At 38.5% G+C, this 22617-nt stretch overlaps 1 protein-coding gene across 1 annotated transcript in view; it reads left to right on the forward strand.

Annotated features, from left to right (window-relative positions):
• Window positions 1-3189: 3189 nt before the first annotated feature.
• The window catches only part of LOC132665531 (solute carrier family 5 member 4), a 45865-nt gene continuing 26437 nt past the window's right edge, over window positions 3190-22617 (forward strand). The window contains exons 1-7 of the mRNA XM_078435649.2: window positions 3190-3324; window positions 4110-4181; window positions 5840-5944; window positions 7916-7975; window positions 10172-10276; window positions 14285-14390; window positions 22195-22275. Of these exons, the coding sequence (XP_078291775.1) occupies window positions 3190-3324; window positions 4110-4181; window positions 5840-5944; window positions 7916-7975; window positions 10172-10276; window positions 14285-14390; window positions 22195-22275 (664 nt within the window). The remainder of the gene's footprint in view (window positions 3325-4109; window positions 4182-5839; window positions 5945-7915; window positions 7976-10171; window positions 10277-14284; window positions 14391-22194; window positions 22276-22617) is intronic.

Here is a 22617-nt window from a genome sequence, read left to right on the forward strand (position 1 = left end):
CCAATACTACACTGTATGTTTACTAGAATTTAATTTTTTTTAGTTTACTTATTTTTGACAGAGTATGAGCATGAGCGGGGGGAGGGACAGAGAGAGAGAGAAGGAGACACAGAGTCAGAAGCAGGCTCCAGGCTCCAAGCTCCAAGCTGTCAGCACAGAGCCTGATGCGGGGCTCAAACTCACAAACTGTGAGATCATGACCTGGGCCGAAGTCAGATGCTTAACTGACTGAGCCACCCAGATGCCCCTAAAAGAAAGAGGAAACAAACCATGAAAGATTCTTAAAGATAGAGAAGTGGGGAACTTGGGTAGCTCAGTCTGTTAAGGCTCAGACTCTTGATATCAGCTCAGGTCATGATTTCATGGTTTGGTTTGTGGATTTGAGCCCCACATGGGGCTCCACGCTGGTGGTGCAGAGCCTGCTTGGGATTCTGTCTCTCCCTCTCTCCCTGCCTCTCTCAAAATAAATAAATAAACTTTAAAAGGGAGACCTTGGAGGTCTCACACTTTGTGATTTCAAAACTTACTACAAACCCACCTACAGTAATCAAAACAATGTGGTACTGGCTTAAGAACAAACATACAGAACAATAGAAAAGAAAAAGATCCCAGGGGAAAAGAGAAAAAAAAAAACCTTGTTTGTGGCACTAAATTATTTTTTATAAGGGTAAAAGGTCACTCAACAGGGGAAAAAAAAGTCTTCAATAAATAATGCTCAAAAACTGGATATGCACATGAAATTGGACCCTTGCCTTACATCATGTTCAAAAATTAGATCATATTCTAGATCTAAGAACTAGAACTATAATACATAGGGTAAAATTTTTGTCATTGGCTTGGTGATGATTTCTTGAATATGACACTAATAGCACAAGCAAAAAAAGAAAAAAATAAGAAAAACTGAACTTCACTATAATTAAAAATTTTGTGCAAAAGACACTATCATAGGAAATAAAATACAATCCATGGAATGGGAAAAAACTGCTTTCAAACTCTCTGATGAGAGATTAACATCCAGAATATCTAAAGAACTCCTACATTTTCAACAACAAAAACAAAAACAAACAATCCAATTCTAAAATGAGCAGAAGACTTGAATAAACATTTCTTCAAAAATATATACAAATAGCCAATAAGCACATGAAAAGATGTTCAACATCATTATTGTTGCACTAATAGTAGAAATCAAAACCACAATGAGATACCACTACACACCTACAAGGATGGCTATAATTTTAAAAACTGAAAATAACACATGTTGGTGAGTTTATGGAGAAATTGGAAATCTTGTGCATTGCTGCTGGGAAAGTTAAATGATGTGTAAAAAAAAAAAGCATGGTGGTTCCTTAAAATGTTAAATATAGAATTATCATAAAACCCGGTGATTCTAGGGGCGCCTGGGTGGCTCAGTCGGTTGGGCAGCCGACTTCGGCTCAGGTCACGATCTCGCACTCCGTGAGTTCGAGCCCCGCGTTGGGCTCTGTGCTGACAGCTCGGAGCCTGGCGCCTGTTTCGGATTCTGTGTCTCCCTCTCTCTGACCCTCCGCCGTTCATACTCTGTCTCTCTCTGTCTCAAAAATAAATAAACGTTAAAAAAAATTAAAAAAAAACTGTGATTCTAATTCTAGGTGTGTACTCAAAAAATTGGATGTAGGCACTCAAACAGATACTTGTACACCAAGTTCATAGCAGTAGTATTCACAATATCTAAAAGGTACAAATAACACAAATGTTCCTTAACAGATATTATTCAGCTTTGCAAAGGAATCCAGTGCTGATACATGCTACAGCATGGATGAATCTTGAAAACATAATGCTAAGCAAAATAAATCCAACACATAAAGGCAAATATTATAAGATTCCACTTATTTGAGGTACCTAGAACAGGCTAATCTACAGAAGGTAGAACAGAGGTTACCAGAGGCTGGGAATAGGGAGGAATGAGTTTTATTTATTAGGTGCTGAACTTCTGTTAGGGATGATTACAAGTTCTGAAAATGATAGTGGTGATGGTTGCACAACATTGAGAATGTACTTAACACCACTGAATTATACACTTAAAATATGACAACAGTGGGGACCCCTGGATGGCTCAGTCAGTGGAGCATGCAACTCTTGATCTCGTGGTTGTGAGTTCAAGCCCCACATTGGGCATGGAGCTTGCTTTTAAAAAATGGCAACAGGGGCGCCTGGGTGGCGCAGTCGGTTAAGCGTCCGACTTCAGCCAGGTCACGATCTCGCGGTCCGTGAGTTCGAGCCCCGTGTCAGGCTCTGGGCTGATGGCTCGGAGCCTGGAGACTGTTTCCGATTCTGTGTCTCCCTCTCTCTCTGCCCCTCCCCCGTTCATGCTCTGTCTCTCTCTGTCCCAAAAATAAATTAAAAACGTTGAAAAAAAAATGGCAACAACGGCAAATTTTATATTATCCATATCTTACCACATTATTTTACCAAAAAATATGGAGGGAAAAAAATAAAATAATTTACTTTTAACTTTAAGCAGTCAGTAGGGTCCTGGGTCCCCAGATAAACAAAATATGGTATATACATGCAATGGAATATTATTCAGCCTTGAGAAGGAATTCATTAGAAATACAAGTCACTTGTCAAAACCGGCCCAGTCCCACAACAGCCCTGCTTGTAGAGCCACTTCCCTTTCCTACATGGGCCACCATGATCCTAATGTGTCATATAAAGCCCACTTAGATTACCTGTTCAAAGAAATATAGGCTTTGAAACCCATGAAATGCACAATTAACTTCATTTTCAAGGGATATAATTCCTTGGTCAGGAATCGTCTGTTCCATGAAAGACTCTCACCCCATCCTTCTTGGCTCTTTTCTTGACCTTTCACTCTGTCCTTCTTTTCTTGTCCCTTTCGTCTCTCCTTAATCCCCACTCAACCTGGTCAAATCTTAAAAACCCATCTTTACTTTCAGTGAACTCCCCACTCTTGACCTGCAATTCTTATCCCATTTCTTATCTTTCACTGCTTATTCCCACTTTCCATAAGACTTAGGTCAATATTGACTGCTGGAAGACCAGGGTCTCAGAGTTTCAAAGAAGAGGTTTAAAGGTCTCCCATGCCCAGGAGTTTGTTCTGATAGCGTGCCCCACCTGCTCAAGGCTGATTATTAACCCAGAGCTTATATAAAGAAAGGGCCATCCCTGGGATGGGAAAGTACCATGGCCATGGCCAGCACGTTAAGCCCCAGCACCATGACTGGGACCCTGGGTCCTCCTGAGATGTCAGAGCGCATCCAAAATGCTGCTGACATCTCTGTCATTGTCATCTATTTCATGGTGGTGATGGCTGTCGGGCTGTGGGTATGTAGGAGTCCAATGGGGTGTTCTGGGTGGGCACCAAGTTTGGGGTTAAAATGTCTAAGGGAGGGAAGGGTGTGGTATAACAATGTGACAATGCTGAGAAAACACTAACAGCTGTCAGATTTCATTATCCTTTTCTCAGAACCATTGTCTCATGTGTGACGTAAATAATATTTACTCAGTTAATTTGTTCTCCTACCAACACCATCATTTGAACAGAGCCAGCAGTGAGAACTTCAGACATATTCTGTTTGGCGTGTCCAGTGCCTGGCATAATGAATAAGGATGTTATTTGCATTATCTCACATCTTTTATTTTCCTTTGTTTTTTGCTCACTTTCTTTTTTCAAATTTTTATTTAAACTCTAGTTAGTTAACATCTAGTGTAACATTGATTTCAGGAGTAGAATTTTGCTCACTTTCTAAATGAGTCAGTTGGATGCCTAATTCATTACACTCATTCTTTCTATTTAGTAATGAGTGTAAGGCTGCAAAATTACTTCCAAGCACAGATTTACTGATACCTTGCATTGTTTTTATAAATGTAAATAAACAGAGCAATTAGGACAGATGTTGAGGAATATGATTTCTTAAAGTCCCTCCATTTCGATGAAACTATGATTTTCAAGTCCTTTTAAAATTGATGCTATATCACAGTTTCTAAGAAAATGTTTCTCTTTAAGAGTGTTGAAAAAGTGACTACTATGAACATTCTGACCAGAGCATCTGTAACATCCTGGGTGAATTTGCGGTGTTTGACTCTCACATGTCTTCCTTTCTGCTTAGGCAATGCTGAAGACCAACCGGGGCACTGTTGGAGGCTTCTTCTTGGCTGGTCGAGATATGACCTGGTGGCCGGTGAGTGCGCCAGGGTTTTCCAGAGATAAATTTCCTATGTGTGTGTTTAAGAGTAAATAAAGAAGACACTGGGAATGCTGATAGTTTCTGAAGTGCATTGGTTGCCTACTTGCTGGTGTCTCTTCCTAAATCCCTGACCCCAGAGTTCTATTCTGCCATTCCAGTAAATGATAGTACATCACCTATTATGAGAGCAAGTATAGTGTGGCATTTGAGAAGCCTCAGTTAATCTCTGTGTCATATTCTTTTTCCCCGGTCCTCATTAAGAATCTTCTGCCTTAAGCTCCTTACCATCCCCAGCACATTCCTTCTTTGCTCCCAAACCCGAACTAGTGCCACCCCTCTTGTTTGGATGAACATCCCCCTCTCTGCTCTCCTCCTTCAACACCCAACTCAAGCCCTGCTTCATCTGAGAAGTCTCACCCTGCATTCCAGCCTGTCTAGTCCTTATAATCCATGCAGTTATGATAGTGGATGTGTGTGTTCTCTATGATGTTGTGTATGGTGGTATCTCTGACTCTTGCCCAGTTGATCTCTTCCTTTCTGGGTTTTTATGTCTGGCCTCCTTGGCAAGAGTCCCATTGCACCAAAGAGTGCATCTTCTTCTCTGAATCCATACTGTGTCAGCAGTCAGTTGGGTATACAGTGGATGCTTAGTACATTCTTCCTTCATGAATCTGCTGACTAAATAGTATGAATGGAAGCAGAGACTGGGAAATGACCTGGCAAGAGTGGTTGAAGCAGACCACCTCCAAGCTTGAAATGGATTTTAATTGGAATGTCCAATCAAGCATTGCCTTCTAAGGATTGTTTCTGTGAAACATTCAAGACTCAACCAATCCTATAGCCAAAAATGAGTTCAATTCCAACCTCTAGCTCCAAATGTCTGAATAGAAAAGATGACTTTACAGAGGGCTGAAAAGATGCGAATAGAAAAGTGGGCATTGCAGTAACCCTACACCCCAATTGTGCTTTGTGAGGACTAGAGCTCATCCCTGCCTACTCGAGAAATTTCTCTTGATCTTTGAGACTTAAGAACAGTTGACAATGTGATATAAAAGGAGGTGGGTGAGAAAAGAGTCCTTAAGGCCAGAATTATTCATAGGAACTTCTTCCTACCCAACTTTGCAGTCCTTGAGGATGACTGAAGGGGCCAACAGGAGCTCTGGCAGTTCCTAGCCAAGGACAGGCTCAACCCAGAGCACCCAGGTAGATAAATTAAAATTCCCCTAAAGCAGGGGTCAGCAAGCTTCTCTGTAAAGTGCCAGACTGTAAGTATTTTAGTTTATGAGCCATACAGTCCATTGCAACCACACAACTCTGCTGTTGTAGCACAGAAGCAGCCATAGTGAATATGTAAAACCAACAAGCATAACTGTGTTCCAATGAAACTATTCATGAACACTGAAACTTGAATTTCATATAATTTCACACATCACAAAATATTAGTCTTCCTTATATATTTTTAACCATTCAAAAATTAAAAAAAAATTTTTTTTTAGCTTACCAACCACACAAAAACTGGTAATTGGCTGGATTTAGCCCACAGGATTCCTGCCTTAAAGAGGTATGATGGAAAATCTCAACATTTACCTGCTTTAAAGAAATCTGATTTGGGTCTTTTAACTCTGATCCTAGTCTGTTCCCTTGGATTGCAGATGGGCGCCTCTCTCTTCGCCAGTAATATCGGCAGTGGCCACTTTGTGGGGCTGGCTGGGACGGGAGCAGCTTCAGGAATCGCCACTGCAACATTTGAATGGAATGTAAGTGACATAATAAGCTTTTTCCTTTAAATCCAAACTCTGTCCAGGTATGTTCTTCTGGGAGTCTGTATAGGGTATATCTTTCTTTGATTTCTAGTTTTCCTTCTAACCAACCCCTAGTTTGAAACTGAGTCTTCTCTGAATGTGGCTCCATTCTGCCTGCCTGGGACAATCCAGTCTCATTCTCTACTTCTGAGATTTTGCTCAAGCAGTATTCCCACCAGGAATATCATTTCTATATGATTGAATCCCCACTTTCACTTGACCTCCTTGATCATTTTTAGTTCTCACTTGTTTCTTTCCTTCCTGAGCTATTACACTACGTGTCCGGCTCTGAATTAGATGCACAGAATAAAAACATGTAAAAGCAATGATCCCTTCTTTTGAGAAGCTTATATCCCAGTGGGAAAGACAGATACACATTCACTATGGTGTAGGAAGTACAAGGAGAGAAGCACACATTGAGTGTTGGGAGAGCTCACACAGGAGGGAATCTATCCTAGATGAAGGATGAGACTTGGCACATGTTAAGGGAGATGGCACTCATCCATTCAGATAGATGAATAGAAATTGACCAAGTGGGACTTGGCTAAGGACATGAGACCTGAGTAAGGAGTAAATGATTTAAAGATAGTAGATAGAATCTAAAAGACTTTGTGTTTGAGTTCTTAATTGTTCTACTGCCATTTCACCAGTAGAAGCTGTGTCCCCTTAATTAGACACTAAGTCCTTTAAGGGCAGGGATCAATTCCTCTCATATCACCTCATTGTCTAGCCCTTGTCTGGGTACATGCATTAATATTTCTTGGGGTGCCTGAGCTTTTTCTGTTCTTGTATCCCTTCTGGTGTTTGCAAATACACATTATGCATTTCGGTCAGAGGAAGATGTTTATGTGGAAACAAGTCAGATCACAGTGAAAGTATAAAACAGACCATGCCTGGATAGACTCAGGAAATGACCTTGAGTCATCCAAAAATACCTGTACCCATCCCTTGTTGAAGATTTTCCCCTTAGCTTTGCTTTAGTAGTATCAGGGACTCCAGAATGTACCCTGTCTCCAGACATGCCCTATGGCCCATGTTTTGTTTTGATAGTGCCATAAACTGGGCAAGATGCCCTATGGCCCCAGTGGGTGTGATTATCAGGTTGCCAAGGGTCTAGCTCTTTTAGCCTGTGACCTTGGGCTTCCTTAATCTCTGTGAGGCTCAGGTTCCCCCTCCATAAAACAGGAATAACTACTTACCTTATCTGCTTCATCTGGTTGTTATGAGGACAACACAAGTGATATATGTGAAGACTTTGTATATATTAACATTAATGCAAGATTATACTATTACCATTATTATATGTGGCATGACTTGGGAGACAGTAGGAATATTCTTCTTTCATCAAACTGCTTTCTTATTGCTTTGTCACTCTATATATAACTTCTCCCTTTCAAGAATTATTCCTGTTGGGGGCACCTGAGTGGCTCAGTCAGTTAAGCATTTGACTCTTGGTTTCAGCTCAGTTCATGATCCTAGGGCCATGGGATCAAGCTTCACATAGGGCTCTGAGTTAAGCATGGAGCCTGCTTAGGAGTCTCTCTCTCTCTCTCTCTCTCTCTCTCTCTCTCTCTTTATCTCTCTCTCCCTCTGCCTCTCTCCCCCACCCATGCTCTCTCTCTCTCTCTCTCTCAAAACAAATAATAATAAATTAAAAATAAAATAAAAACTATTTTTAAAAAGAATTATTCCTTTTGGCAAAAATAATATGAACTTCCTGGGTCCAGCTGGGCTCAGATCTCTTACCTTCTGTATCTAAATTACAGAAACAGAGGGAAAGAATCTGTAGCTGTCTTGGGCTCATAATTGGTTGAGTGGGACAGCATCCATGCAAACTTACTTTGTTTTCTGATTCAGAGGTCATGAAGTGATAAGTCCCACAAGCCAAGCCCCTCGAACTTCACACTGTTTTCTGGGATTTTGTAGGCTTTGCTGCTGTTGCTGGTTCTAGGATGGTTCTTTGTCCCCATATACATCAAGGCAGGGGTGAGTACCTGAAGGTGTTCTCAGTTCTCATCTGTCAGGCATTCATTTATTCACTCATTCTTTCTGCTCAATCATGAAACCTGGGTAATATCACTTGTCCCAGGATTTCTGGGCTTACATTTACATAAATCCACTAAATGCTACCAGATTGCTCTTGAAAGTGGCTGCAGTCAGCTGTCCTCTTTCCTATGACTATTGTGAGGGTTCCCATTTTCCCACATCCTCACCAACACATGTTATTTTTCTTCATTCTAATTTTTGTCATTCTGAGATTTATAGTTTCTTTTTTTAATTAGGAGTGGGATATACCATAGCTCTGTGAGCTCCCCTTCAACCCAGGTATCACCAACCACTGTTCTGCCTTTCCAAGCAGACCTCCCACATTTATTCTTCTACTGCTGGTACTCAGACCATGGAGTGCTATATCCTGGAATAATTCTTGGGATTAGGGTGTTCAGGGGCAAGCCTTCTGGCTCATACCTTTGCAGGTCACCATATATTCTCCTTTTGCTCATCCTGGGTCCCTTCTAGTACCAGGTTTGAACAATTTCTGTAGAATGATGCTCTCCTTGGTAAAAGGATCAATGCCACAGAACTCATGCATGTGTTTTTGGAAGTGGTTTACCATGTTTGAGGTTTCTGAGCCACCAAGAGTTATCCTTTTTGTTTTTGATATTATATAAATATTTATTTAATGTTCTTTTATATTGGAGGAAATTAAATCATAAGCTTAATCTGCTATAAAAACTAGCAAGCTGCACCTTTTATAATACACATCACATAGTTGATCTCATATTTCAGTAATAACCTCAGACTTTTTTCTAATTAGAGATTTAATTTAACTCTCTTCTTTTCAATAAACATAATCACATATATACCCAAATAAGTGCAAACCTGTGCAGCCACTCTGGAAAACAGTGTGGAGATTCCTCAAAAAATTAAAAATAGAACTACCCTACAACCCAGCAATTGCACTACTAGGTATTTATCCAAGGGATACAGGTATGCTGTTTTGAAGCGGCACATGCACCCCAATGTTTATAGCAGCACTATCAACAATAGCCAAAGTAAGGAAAGAGCCCAAAAGTCCATCGATGGATGAATGGATAAAGAAGATGTGGTATATATATAGTGAAGTATTACTTGGCAATCAAAAAGGATAAAATCTTGCCATTTGCAACTACGCGGATGGAACTAGAGGGTATTATGCTAAGCAAAATTAGTCAGTCAGAGAAAGATAAATATCATACAGCTTCATTCATATGAGGACTTTAAGACACAGAACAGGTGAACACAAGGGAAGGGAAGCAAAAATAATGTAAAATCAGTGAGGGGGACAAAACATAAGAGACTCTTAAATGTGGAAAGCAAACAGAGGGTTTACTGGAGGGATTGTGGGAGGGGGGATGGGCTAAATGGGTAAGGGACATTAAGGAATCTACTCCAGAAATCATTGTTGCACTATATGCTAACTTGGATGTAAATTAAATATATATATATATATATACACACGCACACACATATATATATATACCCAAATAGAGGTGGATGGGAGATAGGCTAGATGGGTAATGGGTAGTAAAGAGGGTAACTGTGATGAGCATCGGGTGTTGTACATAAGTGATTAATCACTGAATTCTACTCCTGAAACCAATATTGCACCATATGTTAACTAACTAAAACTTAAATTTAATATATACATATATGCCAAATATATATTTCCAATTTGTTTTATTATCAATTTATTATGTAACCATTAATTGTGGTTCATTATTTTTAAGTAATATTGTTTTTACTGGCTTGCAAAATTATTGATGAAAATAATAAAAATTATTTGTTGAACATCTATCTACCATGCATTTGGTGGTGTTGTGGGTATTTTACATATACCTTCATATTAAATCCCTACTTTACAGATGAGAAAAAGGAGGTTTGGAGAAATTGTCAATTTCCAAAGGTCTCACTTGTAGTAAATGTCAGATCTGGGAATGGATCCTAAGATTGTCTGATTCCAATGCCTGTGTTTATTCCAGGCTTTCTGCTCTCCCAAGGGACTGCGTTTTACTCACCTCTGTATTCCTAAGGTACCAGGTACAGTTACAGAAGTGCAGATGCACATAAGTACTTAGTAAGTGTTGAATAATCTGAATGCGCTGGGCTCTGAAGGTGAATCCCTGTCGATGTCTGTCTCTGCAGGTGATGACTATGCCAGAATATCTGAGGAAGAGGTTTGGTGGAAAGCGACTCCAGATCTACCTCTCTGTCCTCTCCCTCTTCATCTGTGTGGCTCTGAGAATCTCAGTGAGTTCAGTGCACCTGGCATTCTTGCTTCTTGCAATTACCTTGGTGAGGTTAGAATACTAGAATCAGAGAAATGAGTGTATAGACTATCGATTGCCCTGATAGGTCTAGCCATATGGATATCTTAAACTAGCTAGGGCCTTTCTACTAAGGAGTTTTAGAAACCCTAAATTCAGTTACAAGTCATGAGAGACTCCAGAGTATAAACCACCTTTTCATTAAGGATATGAAAAAACAATGTACAGGAGGAACAAAATGTTTCATTCAAGTAACACAGTTATTAAGTAGTAGAAAGGAGGAGGATTCTCTAGTCCCCTGCCTTTCTATATACAATAACCTCTTTATTTTCTTTGTTGGAAAGATTTATATTTATATTTTCATTTCATTGATTACCTGGCACATGAACCAGAAGGAAAGTGCTTTGTATTATTATAATGACTTCTTAAATTTACTCTATTTTATCTAAGACTGTCCCTATAGCACAGATGTCACAAATAAATGTCAGAAGATTTCTAAAGTTGTTGGAAAGTTAAATTCCTTGGAGATAATCATTGAGGAGAAAAGAAAGAAATTTGAAGAGTCAGCAATACATGTAGAAAACAAAGAGTAACATTTGATCCTCATGTATTGGTGACTAACGAAATAATTTTCTCCAAGTTTATAGTCTAGGCAGTTCATGAAAGAAGAAGCTGAAGTGCATTTTTGTTTTTCTGTTGAGTCATTCTTGTAAATAAACCAGTTGCTCTGATTAGATGTCATAAGCTTCTTAATACAACGTGAGCATTTTCCAGCACTCACTGTATATTATTGAGTATCTGTACTAGAGGTAATAAAGATTCTTATGCACTAGGAGTTCACTATATGGTTAAGAATATAAGAATTATAGGGACACCTGGATGGCTCAATCAGTTAAGTGTCTGACTTTTTATCTCAGCTCATGTATTGATCTCAGGGTTGTAAGTTCAGACCATATTGGGCTCTGCACTGGGTGTGAAGCCTACTTTAAAAAAAAAGAATATAAGAATTATACACATGAAATCATTAGCACTTTATGACGGTATATGAAAATATATTAAGATGTGAACTGGAACAGACTGTGTGGACAAGCATAGGAGACATTCTAGGGACACCCAGGAAATGGAGTGGTCCCTGCTGGGTGGAAATAGAGGCATGGTGGGGCGGGGGGTGCTCAAACAAGTCCTCAAGATAAGAAACTTAGGAGAGGCCAAGCAAAGCAGAGAAGCCTATATATTCCACAAGTGGGTGGGATTCAGTGATCTCCCGTTTTTCCTCTGGCTCTGACATGTACAGCTTTCACATCCTAAAGAATGTGAACAAGGTGCTGGAGCAAAATGGGACCCTGAGGAATACAATCTCCTGAAGTGGAAGGTTCCTAGTGGCAGGGAAGGGATGGATTCTTGGGGAGCTGGATGGAGGAGCAGGAAAGGCAAAGAACATGTGTGTAACTTAGCTGGAAAGACACAGTGGCAGCAGTCCATTCTTACCTACGAGGCTATGTTTCAAGTGATATTAATAGTAATTAATCTTAGACATGACCTTTTGTGTATTATTACACTTTGATAGCAGAGTCTGTCCTAGTTATTCATTAAACAGCTCATTATGAGGAGTTAAAACAGGGTAACTTTCAGTCTCCCCTGCATCAGGTTTGAAAGAGATCATTTTATTCACTGGTTCTCAACCTCCACTAATGCCTATACTGAGAATCATAGCAGACCTCGTGCATCTTGATCCCTAAATATTTCAGTCTGAATGCCTTACACACACTGATATTCTTTTAGAAAACCACACTGCAAATTTTTAAGATCAGGAACTTAATCTTGATACAAACATATATAACCTACAGACTTTATTCAGATATGACAATTGTCTTAATAATATCTTTTAACAGCAAAAGAAAATCCTGTAGCATTAAATGCCTTCCTTTCACGAGAAATATTTTATGATCATTGTAAATGTAATTAATTCCATTGAATTGGACATGCAAAAATGGCAAGTTTTATGTTATTTATCTTGCCACCATAAAAAAATCATTGGTAATATGTTTATATATCATTTTGTAAATATTAATTTAATGCTTTCATTGTACTATATAAGAGAGAAGAAAGTCAAGAAACTCATAATATGATAATATGTGTTTTCATATGTAAATGATTCAGCATGAATATACAAGCCCTAATGCTGTGGTTGAATAACTCCCCACTATGTAAATCTGTATGAACATGACAGCTATAAATGCAGACAAATGCAGGTGTGTTTTATGGCAATTGAAATGCAATGAGTGACATCTCAGTAGGTGATATCTATTCTAAAATGGTAAATAATTTCTTTGCAAATATCCGATTTATAAAAAGTTAAATCTTGCTTCAATTTACATAGTGGTTGAACTCCTTGTAAACCCAGTGATAAAGTTGCAGAAAGTACTTTGGGTTTGTAACTCAGCGTTAGGTTCAAGAATAGGCTTTTCACCCATACAAATAGCTACTGGGATGATAAAACATTAGGTTTTATTTCAAATATTAGGGGGGAAAGTTAACCATATACTGTGACACCACTTCCAAATTCATGTTCTACAAAGAAACCTACCTCTAATTCTTCTAATTCTGAATCCTGATATCCTTTCTCTCACCTCACTCATGCTTTCCTTTTTCTTCAATTCCATCCTTATAATCACTCTTTGGCACATAGCCTCAATTTCTTTGCATGTCTTTCCTTTCATTGAACTCCCCTAGAAAAACTCCAAACCTGGTTTAATCCAGCTTCCCACTTACTCTGCATGCACCCAGGGATTTTACTCCTGTGTTTCTAACTAACATGCTTATGTGATGTTTCTAGGGTTTTGGTTTGGTTTGGAGGTTTTGATATGGAATCTGGGAGGATCAGAGTTGAAGGGGCAGATCCAAGTGGGGCTAGCACAAGTTTGTGTTGAAGATCCAGGAGGCTGGAAAGCACACTTTGGGACACAGGGATCCAGGTAGTGCAGGGTGCACATGATCTTACATCTTAAGGTCTCTCTGTAAGACCCTTTCCTGGCCTCTAAACCTCAACCAATAATCCTTTTATTGTATTTCTTTATGATTTTTCTCTGGTGCTCTCAATAACTGTCCTAAATGATCCACAACCTTTTTTAGCTACTAGTCCTCTGCCTCTTATCAAAACATCTCATCTCCCTTTTTATCTAGAAAATTTAAGCATGAACCACTCATCCCCCACTTAAAAAGTCTACATTTGCCTCATTCTTTCCTTCTTTACACCAGTCTGAAGATGAAGAGTCTTCCTTTTTGTAAAAGGCTAACACTTGACCCTATGCCTATTCTTTTTTTTTTTTTTTTAATTTTTTTTCAACGTTTTTTATTTATTTTTGGGACAGAGAGAGACAGAGCATGAACGGGGGAGGGGCAGAGAGAGAGGGAGACACAGAATCGGAAACAGGCTCCAGGCTCCGAGCCATCAGCCCAGAGCCCGACGCGGGGCTCGAACTCACGGACCGCGAGATGGTGACCTGGCTGAAGTCGGACGCTTAACCGACTGCGCCACCCAGGCGCCCCAGACCCTATGCCTATTCTTGATCCCATCTCTTCTCAATGTTTCTGGCATTTGCTTCATAATTACCCCCTCTATCATATTTTCCTGTTATTTTCTACTAACCTAAGTGTGCTCAAGTATCTTCCTCCTTAACAGAAACCATTGCTTTACTGTCTCATACTACTCTACTTTTAATCATTGTTTCTCTGCTGACAATCATGAAAGAGTAGTCTATACAAGCTATAGCATAGACATTTCTTACTTTCTGTTCACTCACCCATTGTTTCTATCTATGATCAGTCCAATAATTAATCCCCTGAGGATTAGATCTGGCTTCCAAGGAGTTCATAATTGTATTGCAGAGATGTCATGTATAGATACAGCAAATATTAGTGGGAAATCATCACTAAAGAGCTAAATGATGTGGTGCATGTTTCTTTCCCATCCTAACTATTCCCTTTTTAGTCAGACATATTTTCTGGAGCCATATTCATCAAGCTGGCCTTGGGATTGGACCTTTACCTGGCAATCTTCATCCTCTTGGCTATAACTGCTATTTACACGATCACTGGTGAGTTTGCTGCCAGTTTAGCTCAGTCATGCTGTCGTCTGCTGATCTCACACCAACCTGCAATTAACAACCTCAGTGTTACCACCAAGGTTATGGCTATCCCTTTATTCCCACTATGAGAGTCAGGCACAGGCCCAGAAGCACAACTAGAGCAAAGCAAACAGAATCCTCAGTATTATAGAGTGACAGAATCAGCTTAAAAAACAAGACTCATCTATATGCTGCCTGCAAAAACTCATTTCAGACCTAAAGACACATGCATATTGAAAGTGAGGAACTAAAGAAATATTTATCATGAAAATGGATATCAAAAGAAAGCCAGAGTAGCAATACTTATATTGGGTAAAATAGACCTTAAAACAAAGACTGTAAAAAGAAGCAAAAAAGGACACTATATAATAATAAAGGACACAATCCAACAAGAAGATATAATAATTGTAAATATTTGTGCACCCAACATAGAAGTGTCCAAACATATAAAACAGTTAAAAACAGGGGCGCCTGGGTGACTCAGTCGGTTAAGCGTCCAACTTCAGCTCAGGTCATGATCTCGCGGTCCATGAGTTCGAGCCCAGCATCGGGCTCTGGGCTGATGGCTCAGAGCCTGGAGCCTGCTTCTGATTCTGTGTCTCCCTCTCTCTCTGCCCCTCCCCTGTTCATGCTCTGTCTCTCTCTGTCTCAAAAATAAATAAACGTTAAAAAAAAACTTTAAAAAAAAAACAGTTAAAAACAAACATAAAGGAACTAAATTAACCCATTGTAATACAATAATTGTAGGAGACTTTAACACCCCACTTACATTGATGGACAGATCATCTAAACAGAAGAACATAAGGAAACTGTGACTTTGAATGATTCACTGGACCAAATGAATTTAACAGATATTCAGAACTAAAACAACTAAAACAGCAGAATACACATTCTTTTCAAGTGTACATGGAAAATTCTCCAGAATAGATCACATGCTAGGTCATAAATCAGGCCTCAACAAATACAAAAAGATTGAAATAATACCATGCATCTTTTCTGACCACAACACTATGAAACCAGAAGTCAACCACAAGAAAAATATTTGGAAAGACCACAAATACATGGGGGTTAAACCACATCCTACTAAACAATGAATGGGTCAACTAGGAAATCAAGAAGAGGAAAGAAAGAAAGAAAGAAAGAAAGAAAGAAAGAAAGAAAGATACAGGAGGGGCTGGGTGGCTCAGTCAGTTAAGCATCCAACTTCAGCTCAGGTTATGATCTCACAATTCGTGGGTTCAAGCCACTGGTTGGGCTCTGCGTTGACAGCTCAGAGCCTGGAGCCTGCTTCAGATTCTGTGTCTCCCTCTCTATCTGCCCCTTCCCCACTTGCTCTCTGTCTCTCTGTCTCTCAAATATAAATAAAGCATTAATTTTTTTAAAAAAAATACATGTAAACAAGTGGAAATGAATGACAGTCCAAAACCTTTGGGATGCAGGAAAAGCAGCCCCAAGAAGGAAGTAAATAGAAATATAAGCGTACGTCAAAGCAAGAAAAATCTCAAACAACTAACCTTACACTTAAATGACCTAGAAAAAGAACAAACAAAACCCAAAACCAGCAGAAGGAAGGAGATAATAAAGATTACAGGAGAAATAAATGATTTAAAAAAATAGAACACCTCAAAGAAACGAGGATCTGGTTCTCTGAAAAGATTAACAAAATAGATCAACCTCTAGCCAGACTCATCAGAGAGAGAGAGAGAGAGAGAGAGAATTCAAATAAAAAAAAAACAAAAACAAAAGAGGAAAAATAACAACCAACAACACAGAAATACAAACAATTGTAAGAGGACATTATGAAAAACTGTATGCCTACTTATTAGACAACTTAGAAGAAATGGATAAATTCCTAGAAACATATAAACAACAAAAACTGAAGCTGAAAGAAATAGAAAATGTGACCAGACCAATTACCAGTTATAAAATTGAATCAGTAATCAAAAAACTCCCAACAAACAAAAGTCCAGGACCAGATGGCTTCACAGGCAAAATCTACCAAACATTTAAAAAACAGTTAATAACTATTCTTCCCAAACTATTTCTTTTTTTTTCAATATATGAAGTTTATTGTCAAATTGGTTTCCATACAACACCCAGTGCTCACCCCAAAAGGTGCCCTCCTCAATACCCATCACCCACCCTCCGCTCCCTCCCACCCCCCATCAACCCTCAGTTTGTTCTCAGTTTTTAACAGTCTCTTATGCTTTGGCTCTCTCCCACTCTAACCTCTTTTTTTTTTCTTCCCCTCCCCCATGGGTTTCTGTTGAGTTTCTCAGGATCCACATAAGAGTGAAACCATATGGTATCTGTCTTTCTCTGTATGGCTTATTTCACTTAGCATCACACTCTCCAGTTCCATCCATGTTGCTACAAAGGGCCATATTTCATTCTTTCTCATTGCCACGTAGTACTCCATTGTGTATATAAACCACAATTTCTTTATCCATTCATCAGTTGATGGACATTTAGGCTCTTTCCATAATTTGGCTATTGTTGAGAGTGCTGCTATAAACATTGGGGTACAAGTGCCCCTATACATCAGTATTCCTCTATCCCTTGGGTAAATTCCTAGCAGTGCTATTGCTGGGTCATAGGGTAGGTCTATTTTTACTTTTTTGAGGAACCTCCACACTGTTTTCCAGAGAGGCTGCACCAATTTGCATTCCCACCAACAGTGCAAGAGGGTTCCCATTTCTCCACATCCTCTCCAGCATCTATAGTCTCCTAATTTGTTCATTTGGCCACTCTGACTGGTGTGAGGTGATATCTGAATGTGGTTTTGATTTGTATTTCCCTGATGAGGAGCGACGTTGAGCATCTTTTCATGTGCCTGTTGGCCATCCGGATGTCTTCTTTAGAGAAGTGTCTATTCATGTTTTCTGCCCATTTCTTCACTGGGTTATTTGTTTTTCGGGTGTGGAGTTTGGTGAGCTCTTTATAGATTTTGGATACTAGCCCTTTGTCCGATATGTCATTTGCAAATATCTTTTCCCATTCCGTTGGTTGCCTTTTAGTTTTGTTGGTTGTTTCCTTTGCTGTGCAGAAGCTTTTTATCTTCATAAGGTCCCAGTCGTTCATTTTTGCTTTTAATTCCCTTGCCTTTGGGGATGTGTCAAGTAAGAAATTGCTATGGCTGAGGTCAGAGAGGTCTTTTCCTGCTTTCTCCTCTAGGGTTTTGATGGTTTCCTGTCTCACATTCAGGTCCTTTATCCATTTTGAGTTTATTTTTGTGAATGGTGTGAGAAAGTGGTCTAGTTTCAACCTTCTGCATGTTGCTGTCCAGTTCTCCCAGCACCATTTGTTAAAGAGACTGTCTTTTTTCCATTGGATATTCTCTTCCCAAACTATTTCAAAAAAATAAAAGAAGAAGGAAAATTTCCAAGTTTATCCTATCAGACCAGTATCATCCTGACATCAAAACCAGATAAAGACATTACCAAAAAAAAATAATAAATAAATAAATAAATAAATAATAAATAAACAGAACTTTAGGCCAATATCTCTAACAACCATAAATGCAAAAATCCTCAACAAAATACAAGTAAACTGAATCCAACAAAATATATTTTAAAAATCATTCACAATGATTAAGTGGGATTTATTCCTGGGTTGCAAATATGGTTCAATATTCGCAAATCAGTCAACATCACATCAATAAAAGAAAGGATAAAAACCATGTGATCATTTTAGTAGATGGATGCAGAAAAAGCATTTTACAAAGTATGACATCCATTCTTGGTGAAAAACCGTCAACAAAATAGGTTTAGAGGGAACATATTATAACATAATAAATGCCATATGTGAAAAACCCACAGCGAACATCACACTCAATGGGGAAAAAGTGAGAGCTTTCCCCCCAAGGTCAGGAACAAGACAAGGATGTCCACTCTCACCACTTTTATTCAACATAGTACTGGAAGTCCTAACCACAGCCTTCAGACATTGAAAAGATATAAAAGGCATCCAAATCAATAAAGAAGAAGTAAAACTTTTACTATTTACAGAATGACATGATACTGCACAAAAAAAACCCTAAAGACTCCACCAAAAATCTTCTAGAACTTATAAATGAATTCAGTAAAATCACAGGATACAAAATAAGTGTATGAAAATCTGTATTTCTATACACCAAAAATGAAGCAGTAGAAAGAGAAATTAAGAAATGAGTCCCACGGGCACTGGGTGGCTCAATCTGTTAAGCATCTGACTATGGCTCAGGTCATGATCTTGCGATTCTTGGGTATGAGCCCACCGTCGGTCTCTGTGCTGACAGCTCAAAGCCTGGAGCCTGCTTTGGATTCTGTGTGTGTGTGTCTCTCTCTGCCCCTCCCCCATTCATGTTCTGTCTCTCAAAAATAAGTAAATGTTAAAAATTAAAAAAGAAAAAAGAAATGAATCCCATTTACAATTGCACCAAAAATAATATGATATGTAGGAATAAGCCTAGCCAAAGAGGTGAAAGACCTGTATTCTGCAAACTATAAAACACTGATGAAAGGAAAGAAAGACAACACAAAGAAATGGAAAGACATTCCATATTCATGGATCAGAAGGATGAATATTGTTAAAATGTCTATACTACCCAAAGCAATCTACATATTTAATATAATCTCTATCAAAATACTAAAAGCATTTTTCACAGAGCAGGAACAAACAATCCTAAAATTTGTATGGAACCTGAAAAGACCTCAAATAGCCAAAAGAATTTTGAAAAAGAAAAATCAAAGCTGGAGAAATCACAATTCTGGATTTCAAGTTACATCACAAGGCTGTAGTCATCAAGACAGTATGGTACTGGCACACCAATAATACATAGATCAATAGAACAGAATAGAAAACCCAGAAATAAACCCACAATTATATGATCATTTAATCTTTCACAAAGCAGGAAAGAATATCCAATGAGAAAAAGACAGTCTCTTCAGCCAATGGTGTTGGGAAAACTGGATGGTGAACATACAGAAGAATGAAACTGGACCACTTACACCACACACACACACACACACACACACACACACACACACACAAATCAAAATGGATGAAAGACTTAAATGTGAGACTGGAAACAATAAAAATACTTAAAGAGAGCATAGGCAGTAATTTCTCTGACATTGGCCATAGCAACTGCTTTCTAGATGTCTCCTGAGGCAGTGGAAATAAAAACAAAAATAAACTATTGGGACTTCATCAAAATAAAAACCTTCTGCACAGCAAAGGAGACAACCAATAAAACTAAAAGGGAACCTACCAACTGGGAAAAAAAATATCTGTAAATGATATATTCTATAAAGGGTTAGTATCCAACATATATAAAGAATTTATCCAACTCAACACCAAAAAAAATAAATAAATAAAAAATAATCCAGTTAAAAAATGGGCAGAAGACATGAACAGACATTTCTCCAAAGAAGACGTACAGATGGCCAACAGACACATGAAAAGATGTTCACCATCACTCACTATCAGGAAAATTCAAATCAAAATTACAATGAGATTCACCTCACACCTGTCAGAATGGCTAAAATCAACAACACAAGAAGCAAGTTTTGGCAAGGATGTAAAGAAAAAGGAACCCTTGTGCACTGTTTGTGGTAATGCAAACTGGTGCAACCACTGGAAAGCAGTATGGGGTTTACTCAAAAAGTTAAAAATAGAACTACCCTATGATCCAGTAATCACACTGGGTATTTACTCAAAAAAAGACAAAAAACAAAAAACAAAAACTAATTTGGAGGGATACATGCACCCATATGTTTATAGCAGCGTTATTTACAATAGCCAAATTATGGTAGCAGCCCAAGTGTCCTTTGATAGATAAATGGATAAAGATTATGTTGATACACACACACACACACACACACACACACACACACACACACACACCATGGAATATTATTCAGCCATAAAAAAGAATGAAACCTTGCCATTTGCAGCAACACGGATGGAGCTAAGGAGTATAATGCTAAGTGAAATAAATTAGTCAGAAAAGACAAATACCATATTATTTCACTCATATGTGGAATTTAAGAAACAAAACAAATGAGCAAAGGAAAAGAAAAGAGAGAGAGAGACAAACTAAGAAACAGCCTCTTAACTATAGAGAACAAAGTGATAGTTATCAGAAGGGAGGTGTGTTGGGAATGGGTGAAATAGGTGGTGGGGCTTAAGGAGTGCACTCATTGTGATGAGCAATGGGTGATGTATGGAATTATTGAATCCTATGTTGTACAACTGAAACTAATATAACACCATAAGTTAACTATATTGGAATTAAAATTTTTAAAAGTTAATTACTAAACTGAGAAGGAAGCATTTGACTCTGCATATCCAGAACATTTCCATTTCAAAAAAAAAATCCTCACTATTAGGTGTAAGCACCTTGACCGAAGGTAATGATGTGGTAGGTACAGTGGGGAAATGATGATTTGTCTCAGCTTTTTGTTTAGGGCCCAGATTGCCATTTGGAATCCAGCATAGCATACACATGGAAAGTCAAAATGAAATAGCAGCTCAGACATGGGATTGACAAATCCAAGGTAGCGCCCAAATAAGTACAGGATGCCTGGGCTCTGAAAGGCAGAATCAGGAGAGAAGAACTGGAGCAGTGAGTTGGTTGTTGGGATAAAGTATGTGGCAATGGTCCAAGCAGGCTCTCATGGGCCTAGCATCCAACACTTACTAACTTATGAAAATGAAACTATACAAGTTTAGTTGGACAAAATAAAGAAAAATAACAGCTGGGACAATCAAGATAGTTCTAGAGCAATTTTCATACATATAGCATATGTTTCAAAATAAATGAAAGATGAAGACATAAGTCTTCTATCTACGATCAGCCTTGTTTTCCCATGATACTCTTAGAAGGAAATAGCTTGTTGGCTGAGAGTCTAGCAAGTCTAGAGTTGAAAAAGAAGTTGCTGTTTGCATAACACTTGAGCAAAACACAAGTCAACAGCTATATCTGGCATTCAACTTATGAAACAATGATATGTTCCAATACTAGAGCAAAAATTGCTTTGCCCTATTTTTTGAGAACTAGTATACTGTGCTAAATGGAGTGAATTGAGAGGTAGTTAAAGGAAAAACTTTCATGATAATGAAGTATTGCCTTTTCTTTCTTTTAATTTTTTTTTTTCAATTCAAGTTAGTTAGTATATATTGTAATAATGGTTTTAGGAATAGAATTTAGTGATTCATCACTTATAACATATAACACCCAGTGCTCATCCCAGCAAGTGCCCTCCTTAATGCCAATCGCCAGTTTAGCCCATCCCCCCACTCAACTCACCTCCAGCAACCTCAGTTTGTTCTCTATATTTAAGAGTCTCTTACGGTTTGCCTCCCTCTCTGTTTATATATTATTTCATTTTTCCTTCCCTCCACTATGTTCATCTGTTTTGCTTTTTAATTATGAGCAAAATCATATGGTATTTGTTTTTGACTAACTTATTTCACTTAGCATAATATACTCTGGTTCCAAAAGTTTTGCCTTTTCTGCTATTTGGTATTCAAAAACTCACATAAGGGTGAAATTCCAGTATAATTCATAGAAACTTTGAGTCAAGGCAAGATAAGGGAGACAAGAGGGTTAATGTGACACATAAATACTAAGGAGATAATGATGCCAAGAGGAGCTTGCGGCCCAGTCAAGAACTTTTCATATATTCTTTGCTGAGTTTCTAGAGTTTGGTTTGAGGAAAACCTAAAAGTGAAGGCAAAGAGATGAGAGTACAGGGAAAAAATATCCTGATTCTTTTCTTTCTCTACACAGGGGGCTTGGCCTCAGTTATTTACACAGACACCCTCCAGACCATCATCATGCTGATCGGTTCCTTTATTCTCATGGGGTATGGTAAGTGATGACAGTGGGAGCAGTTCCCTGGGGCTGGAAATCATGAGATTTGTGTCTGTTCAGTCGCTCTTTACTACTGCCTCCCTGTTCTACCTGGTCACACTTTTCGACATACATATAATACATCATTGAAGCATCTGCCTAACTTCTTGCTGTACTATCTCAGCATAAGAAAATGAGGGGGGAAGAACTTTACTTTCTTTAAAAAATTATTCCTCAGTTTTAATCTTAATATGTTTGTGTTTGAAATAGACAAAATCAGTGTCACTGGGTTGATAATTTTACACAACTATTGGTGCACTGGATTCAATGCACATAAACCATTATGTAGAATCTTCATAA

The sequence above is a fragment of the Panthera onca genome, chromosome D3 (assembly GCF_046562875.1).
Source record: "Panthera onca isolate mPanOnc1 chromosome D3, mPanOnc1 haplotype 2, whole genome shotgun sequence".
Lineage (NCBI taxonomy): Eukaryota > Metazoa > Chordata > Mammalia > Carnivora > Felidae > Panthera > Panthera onca.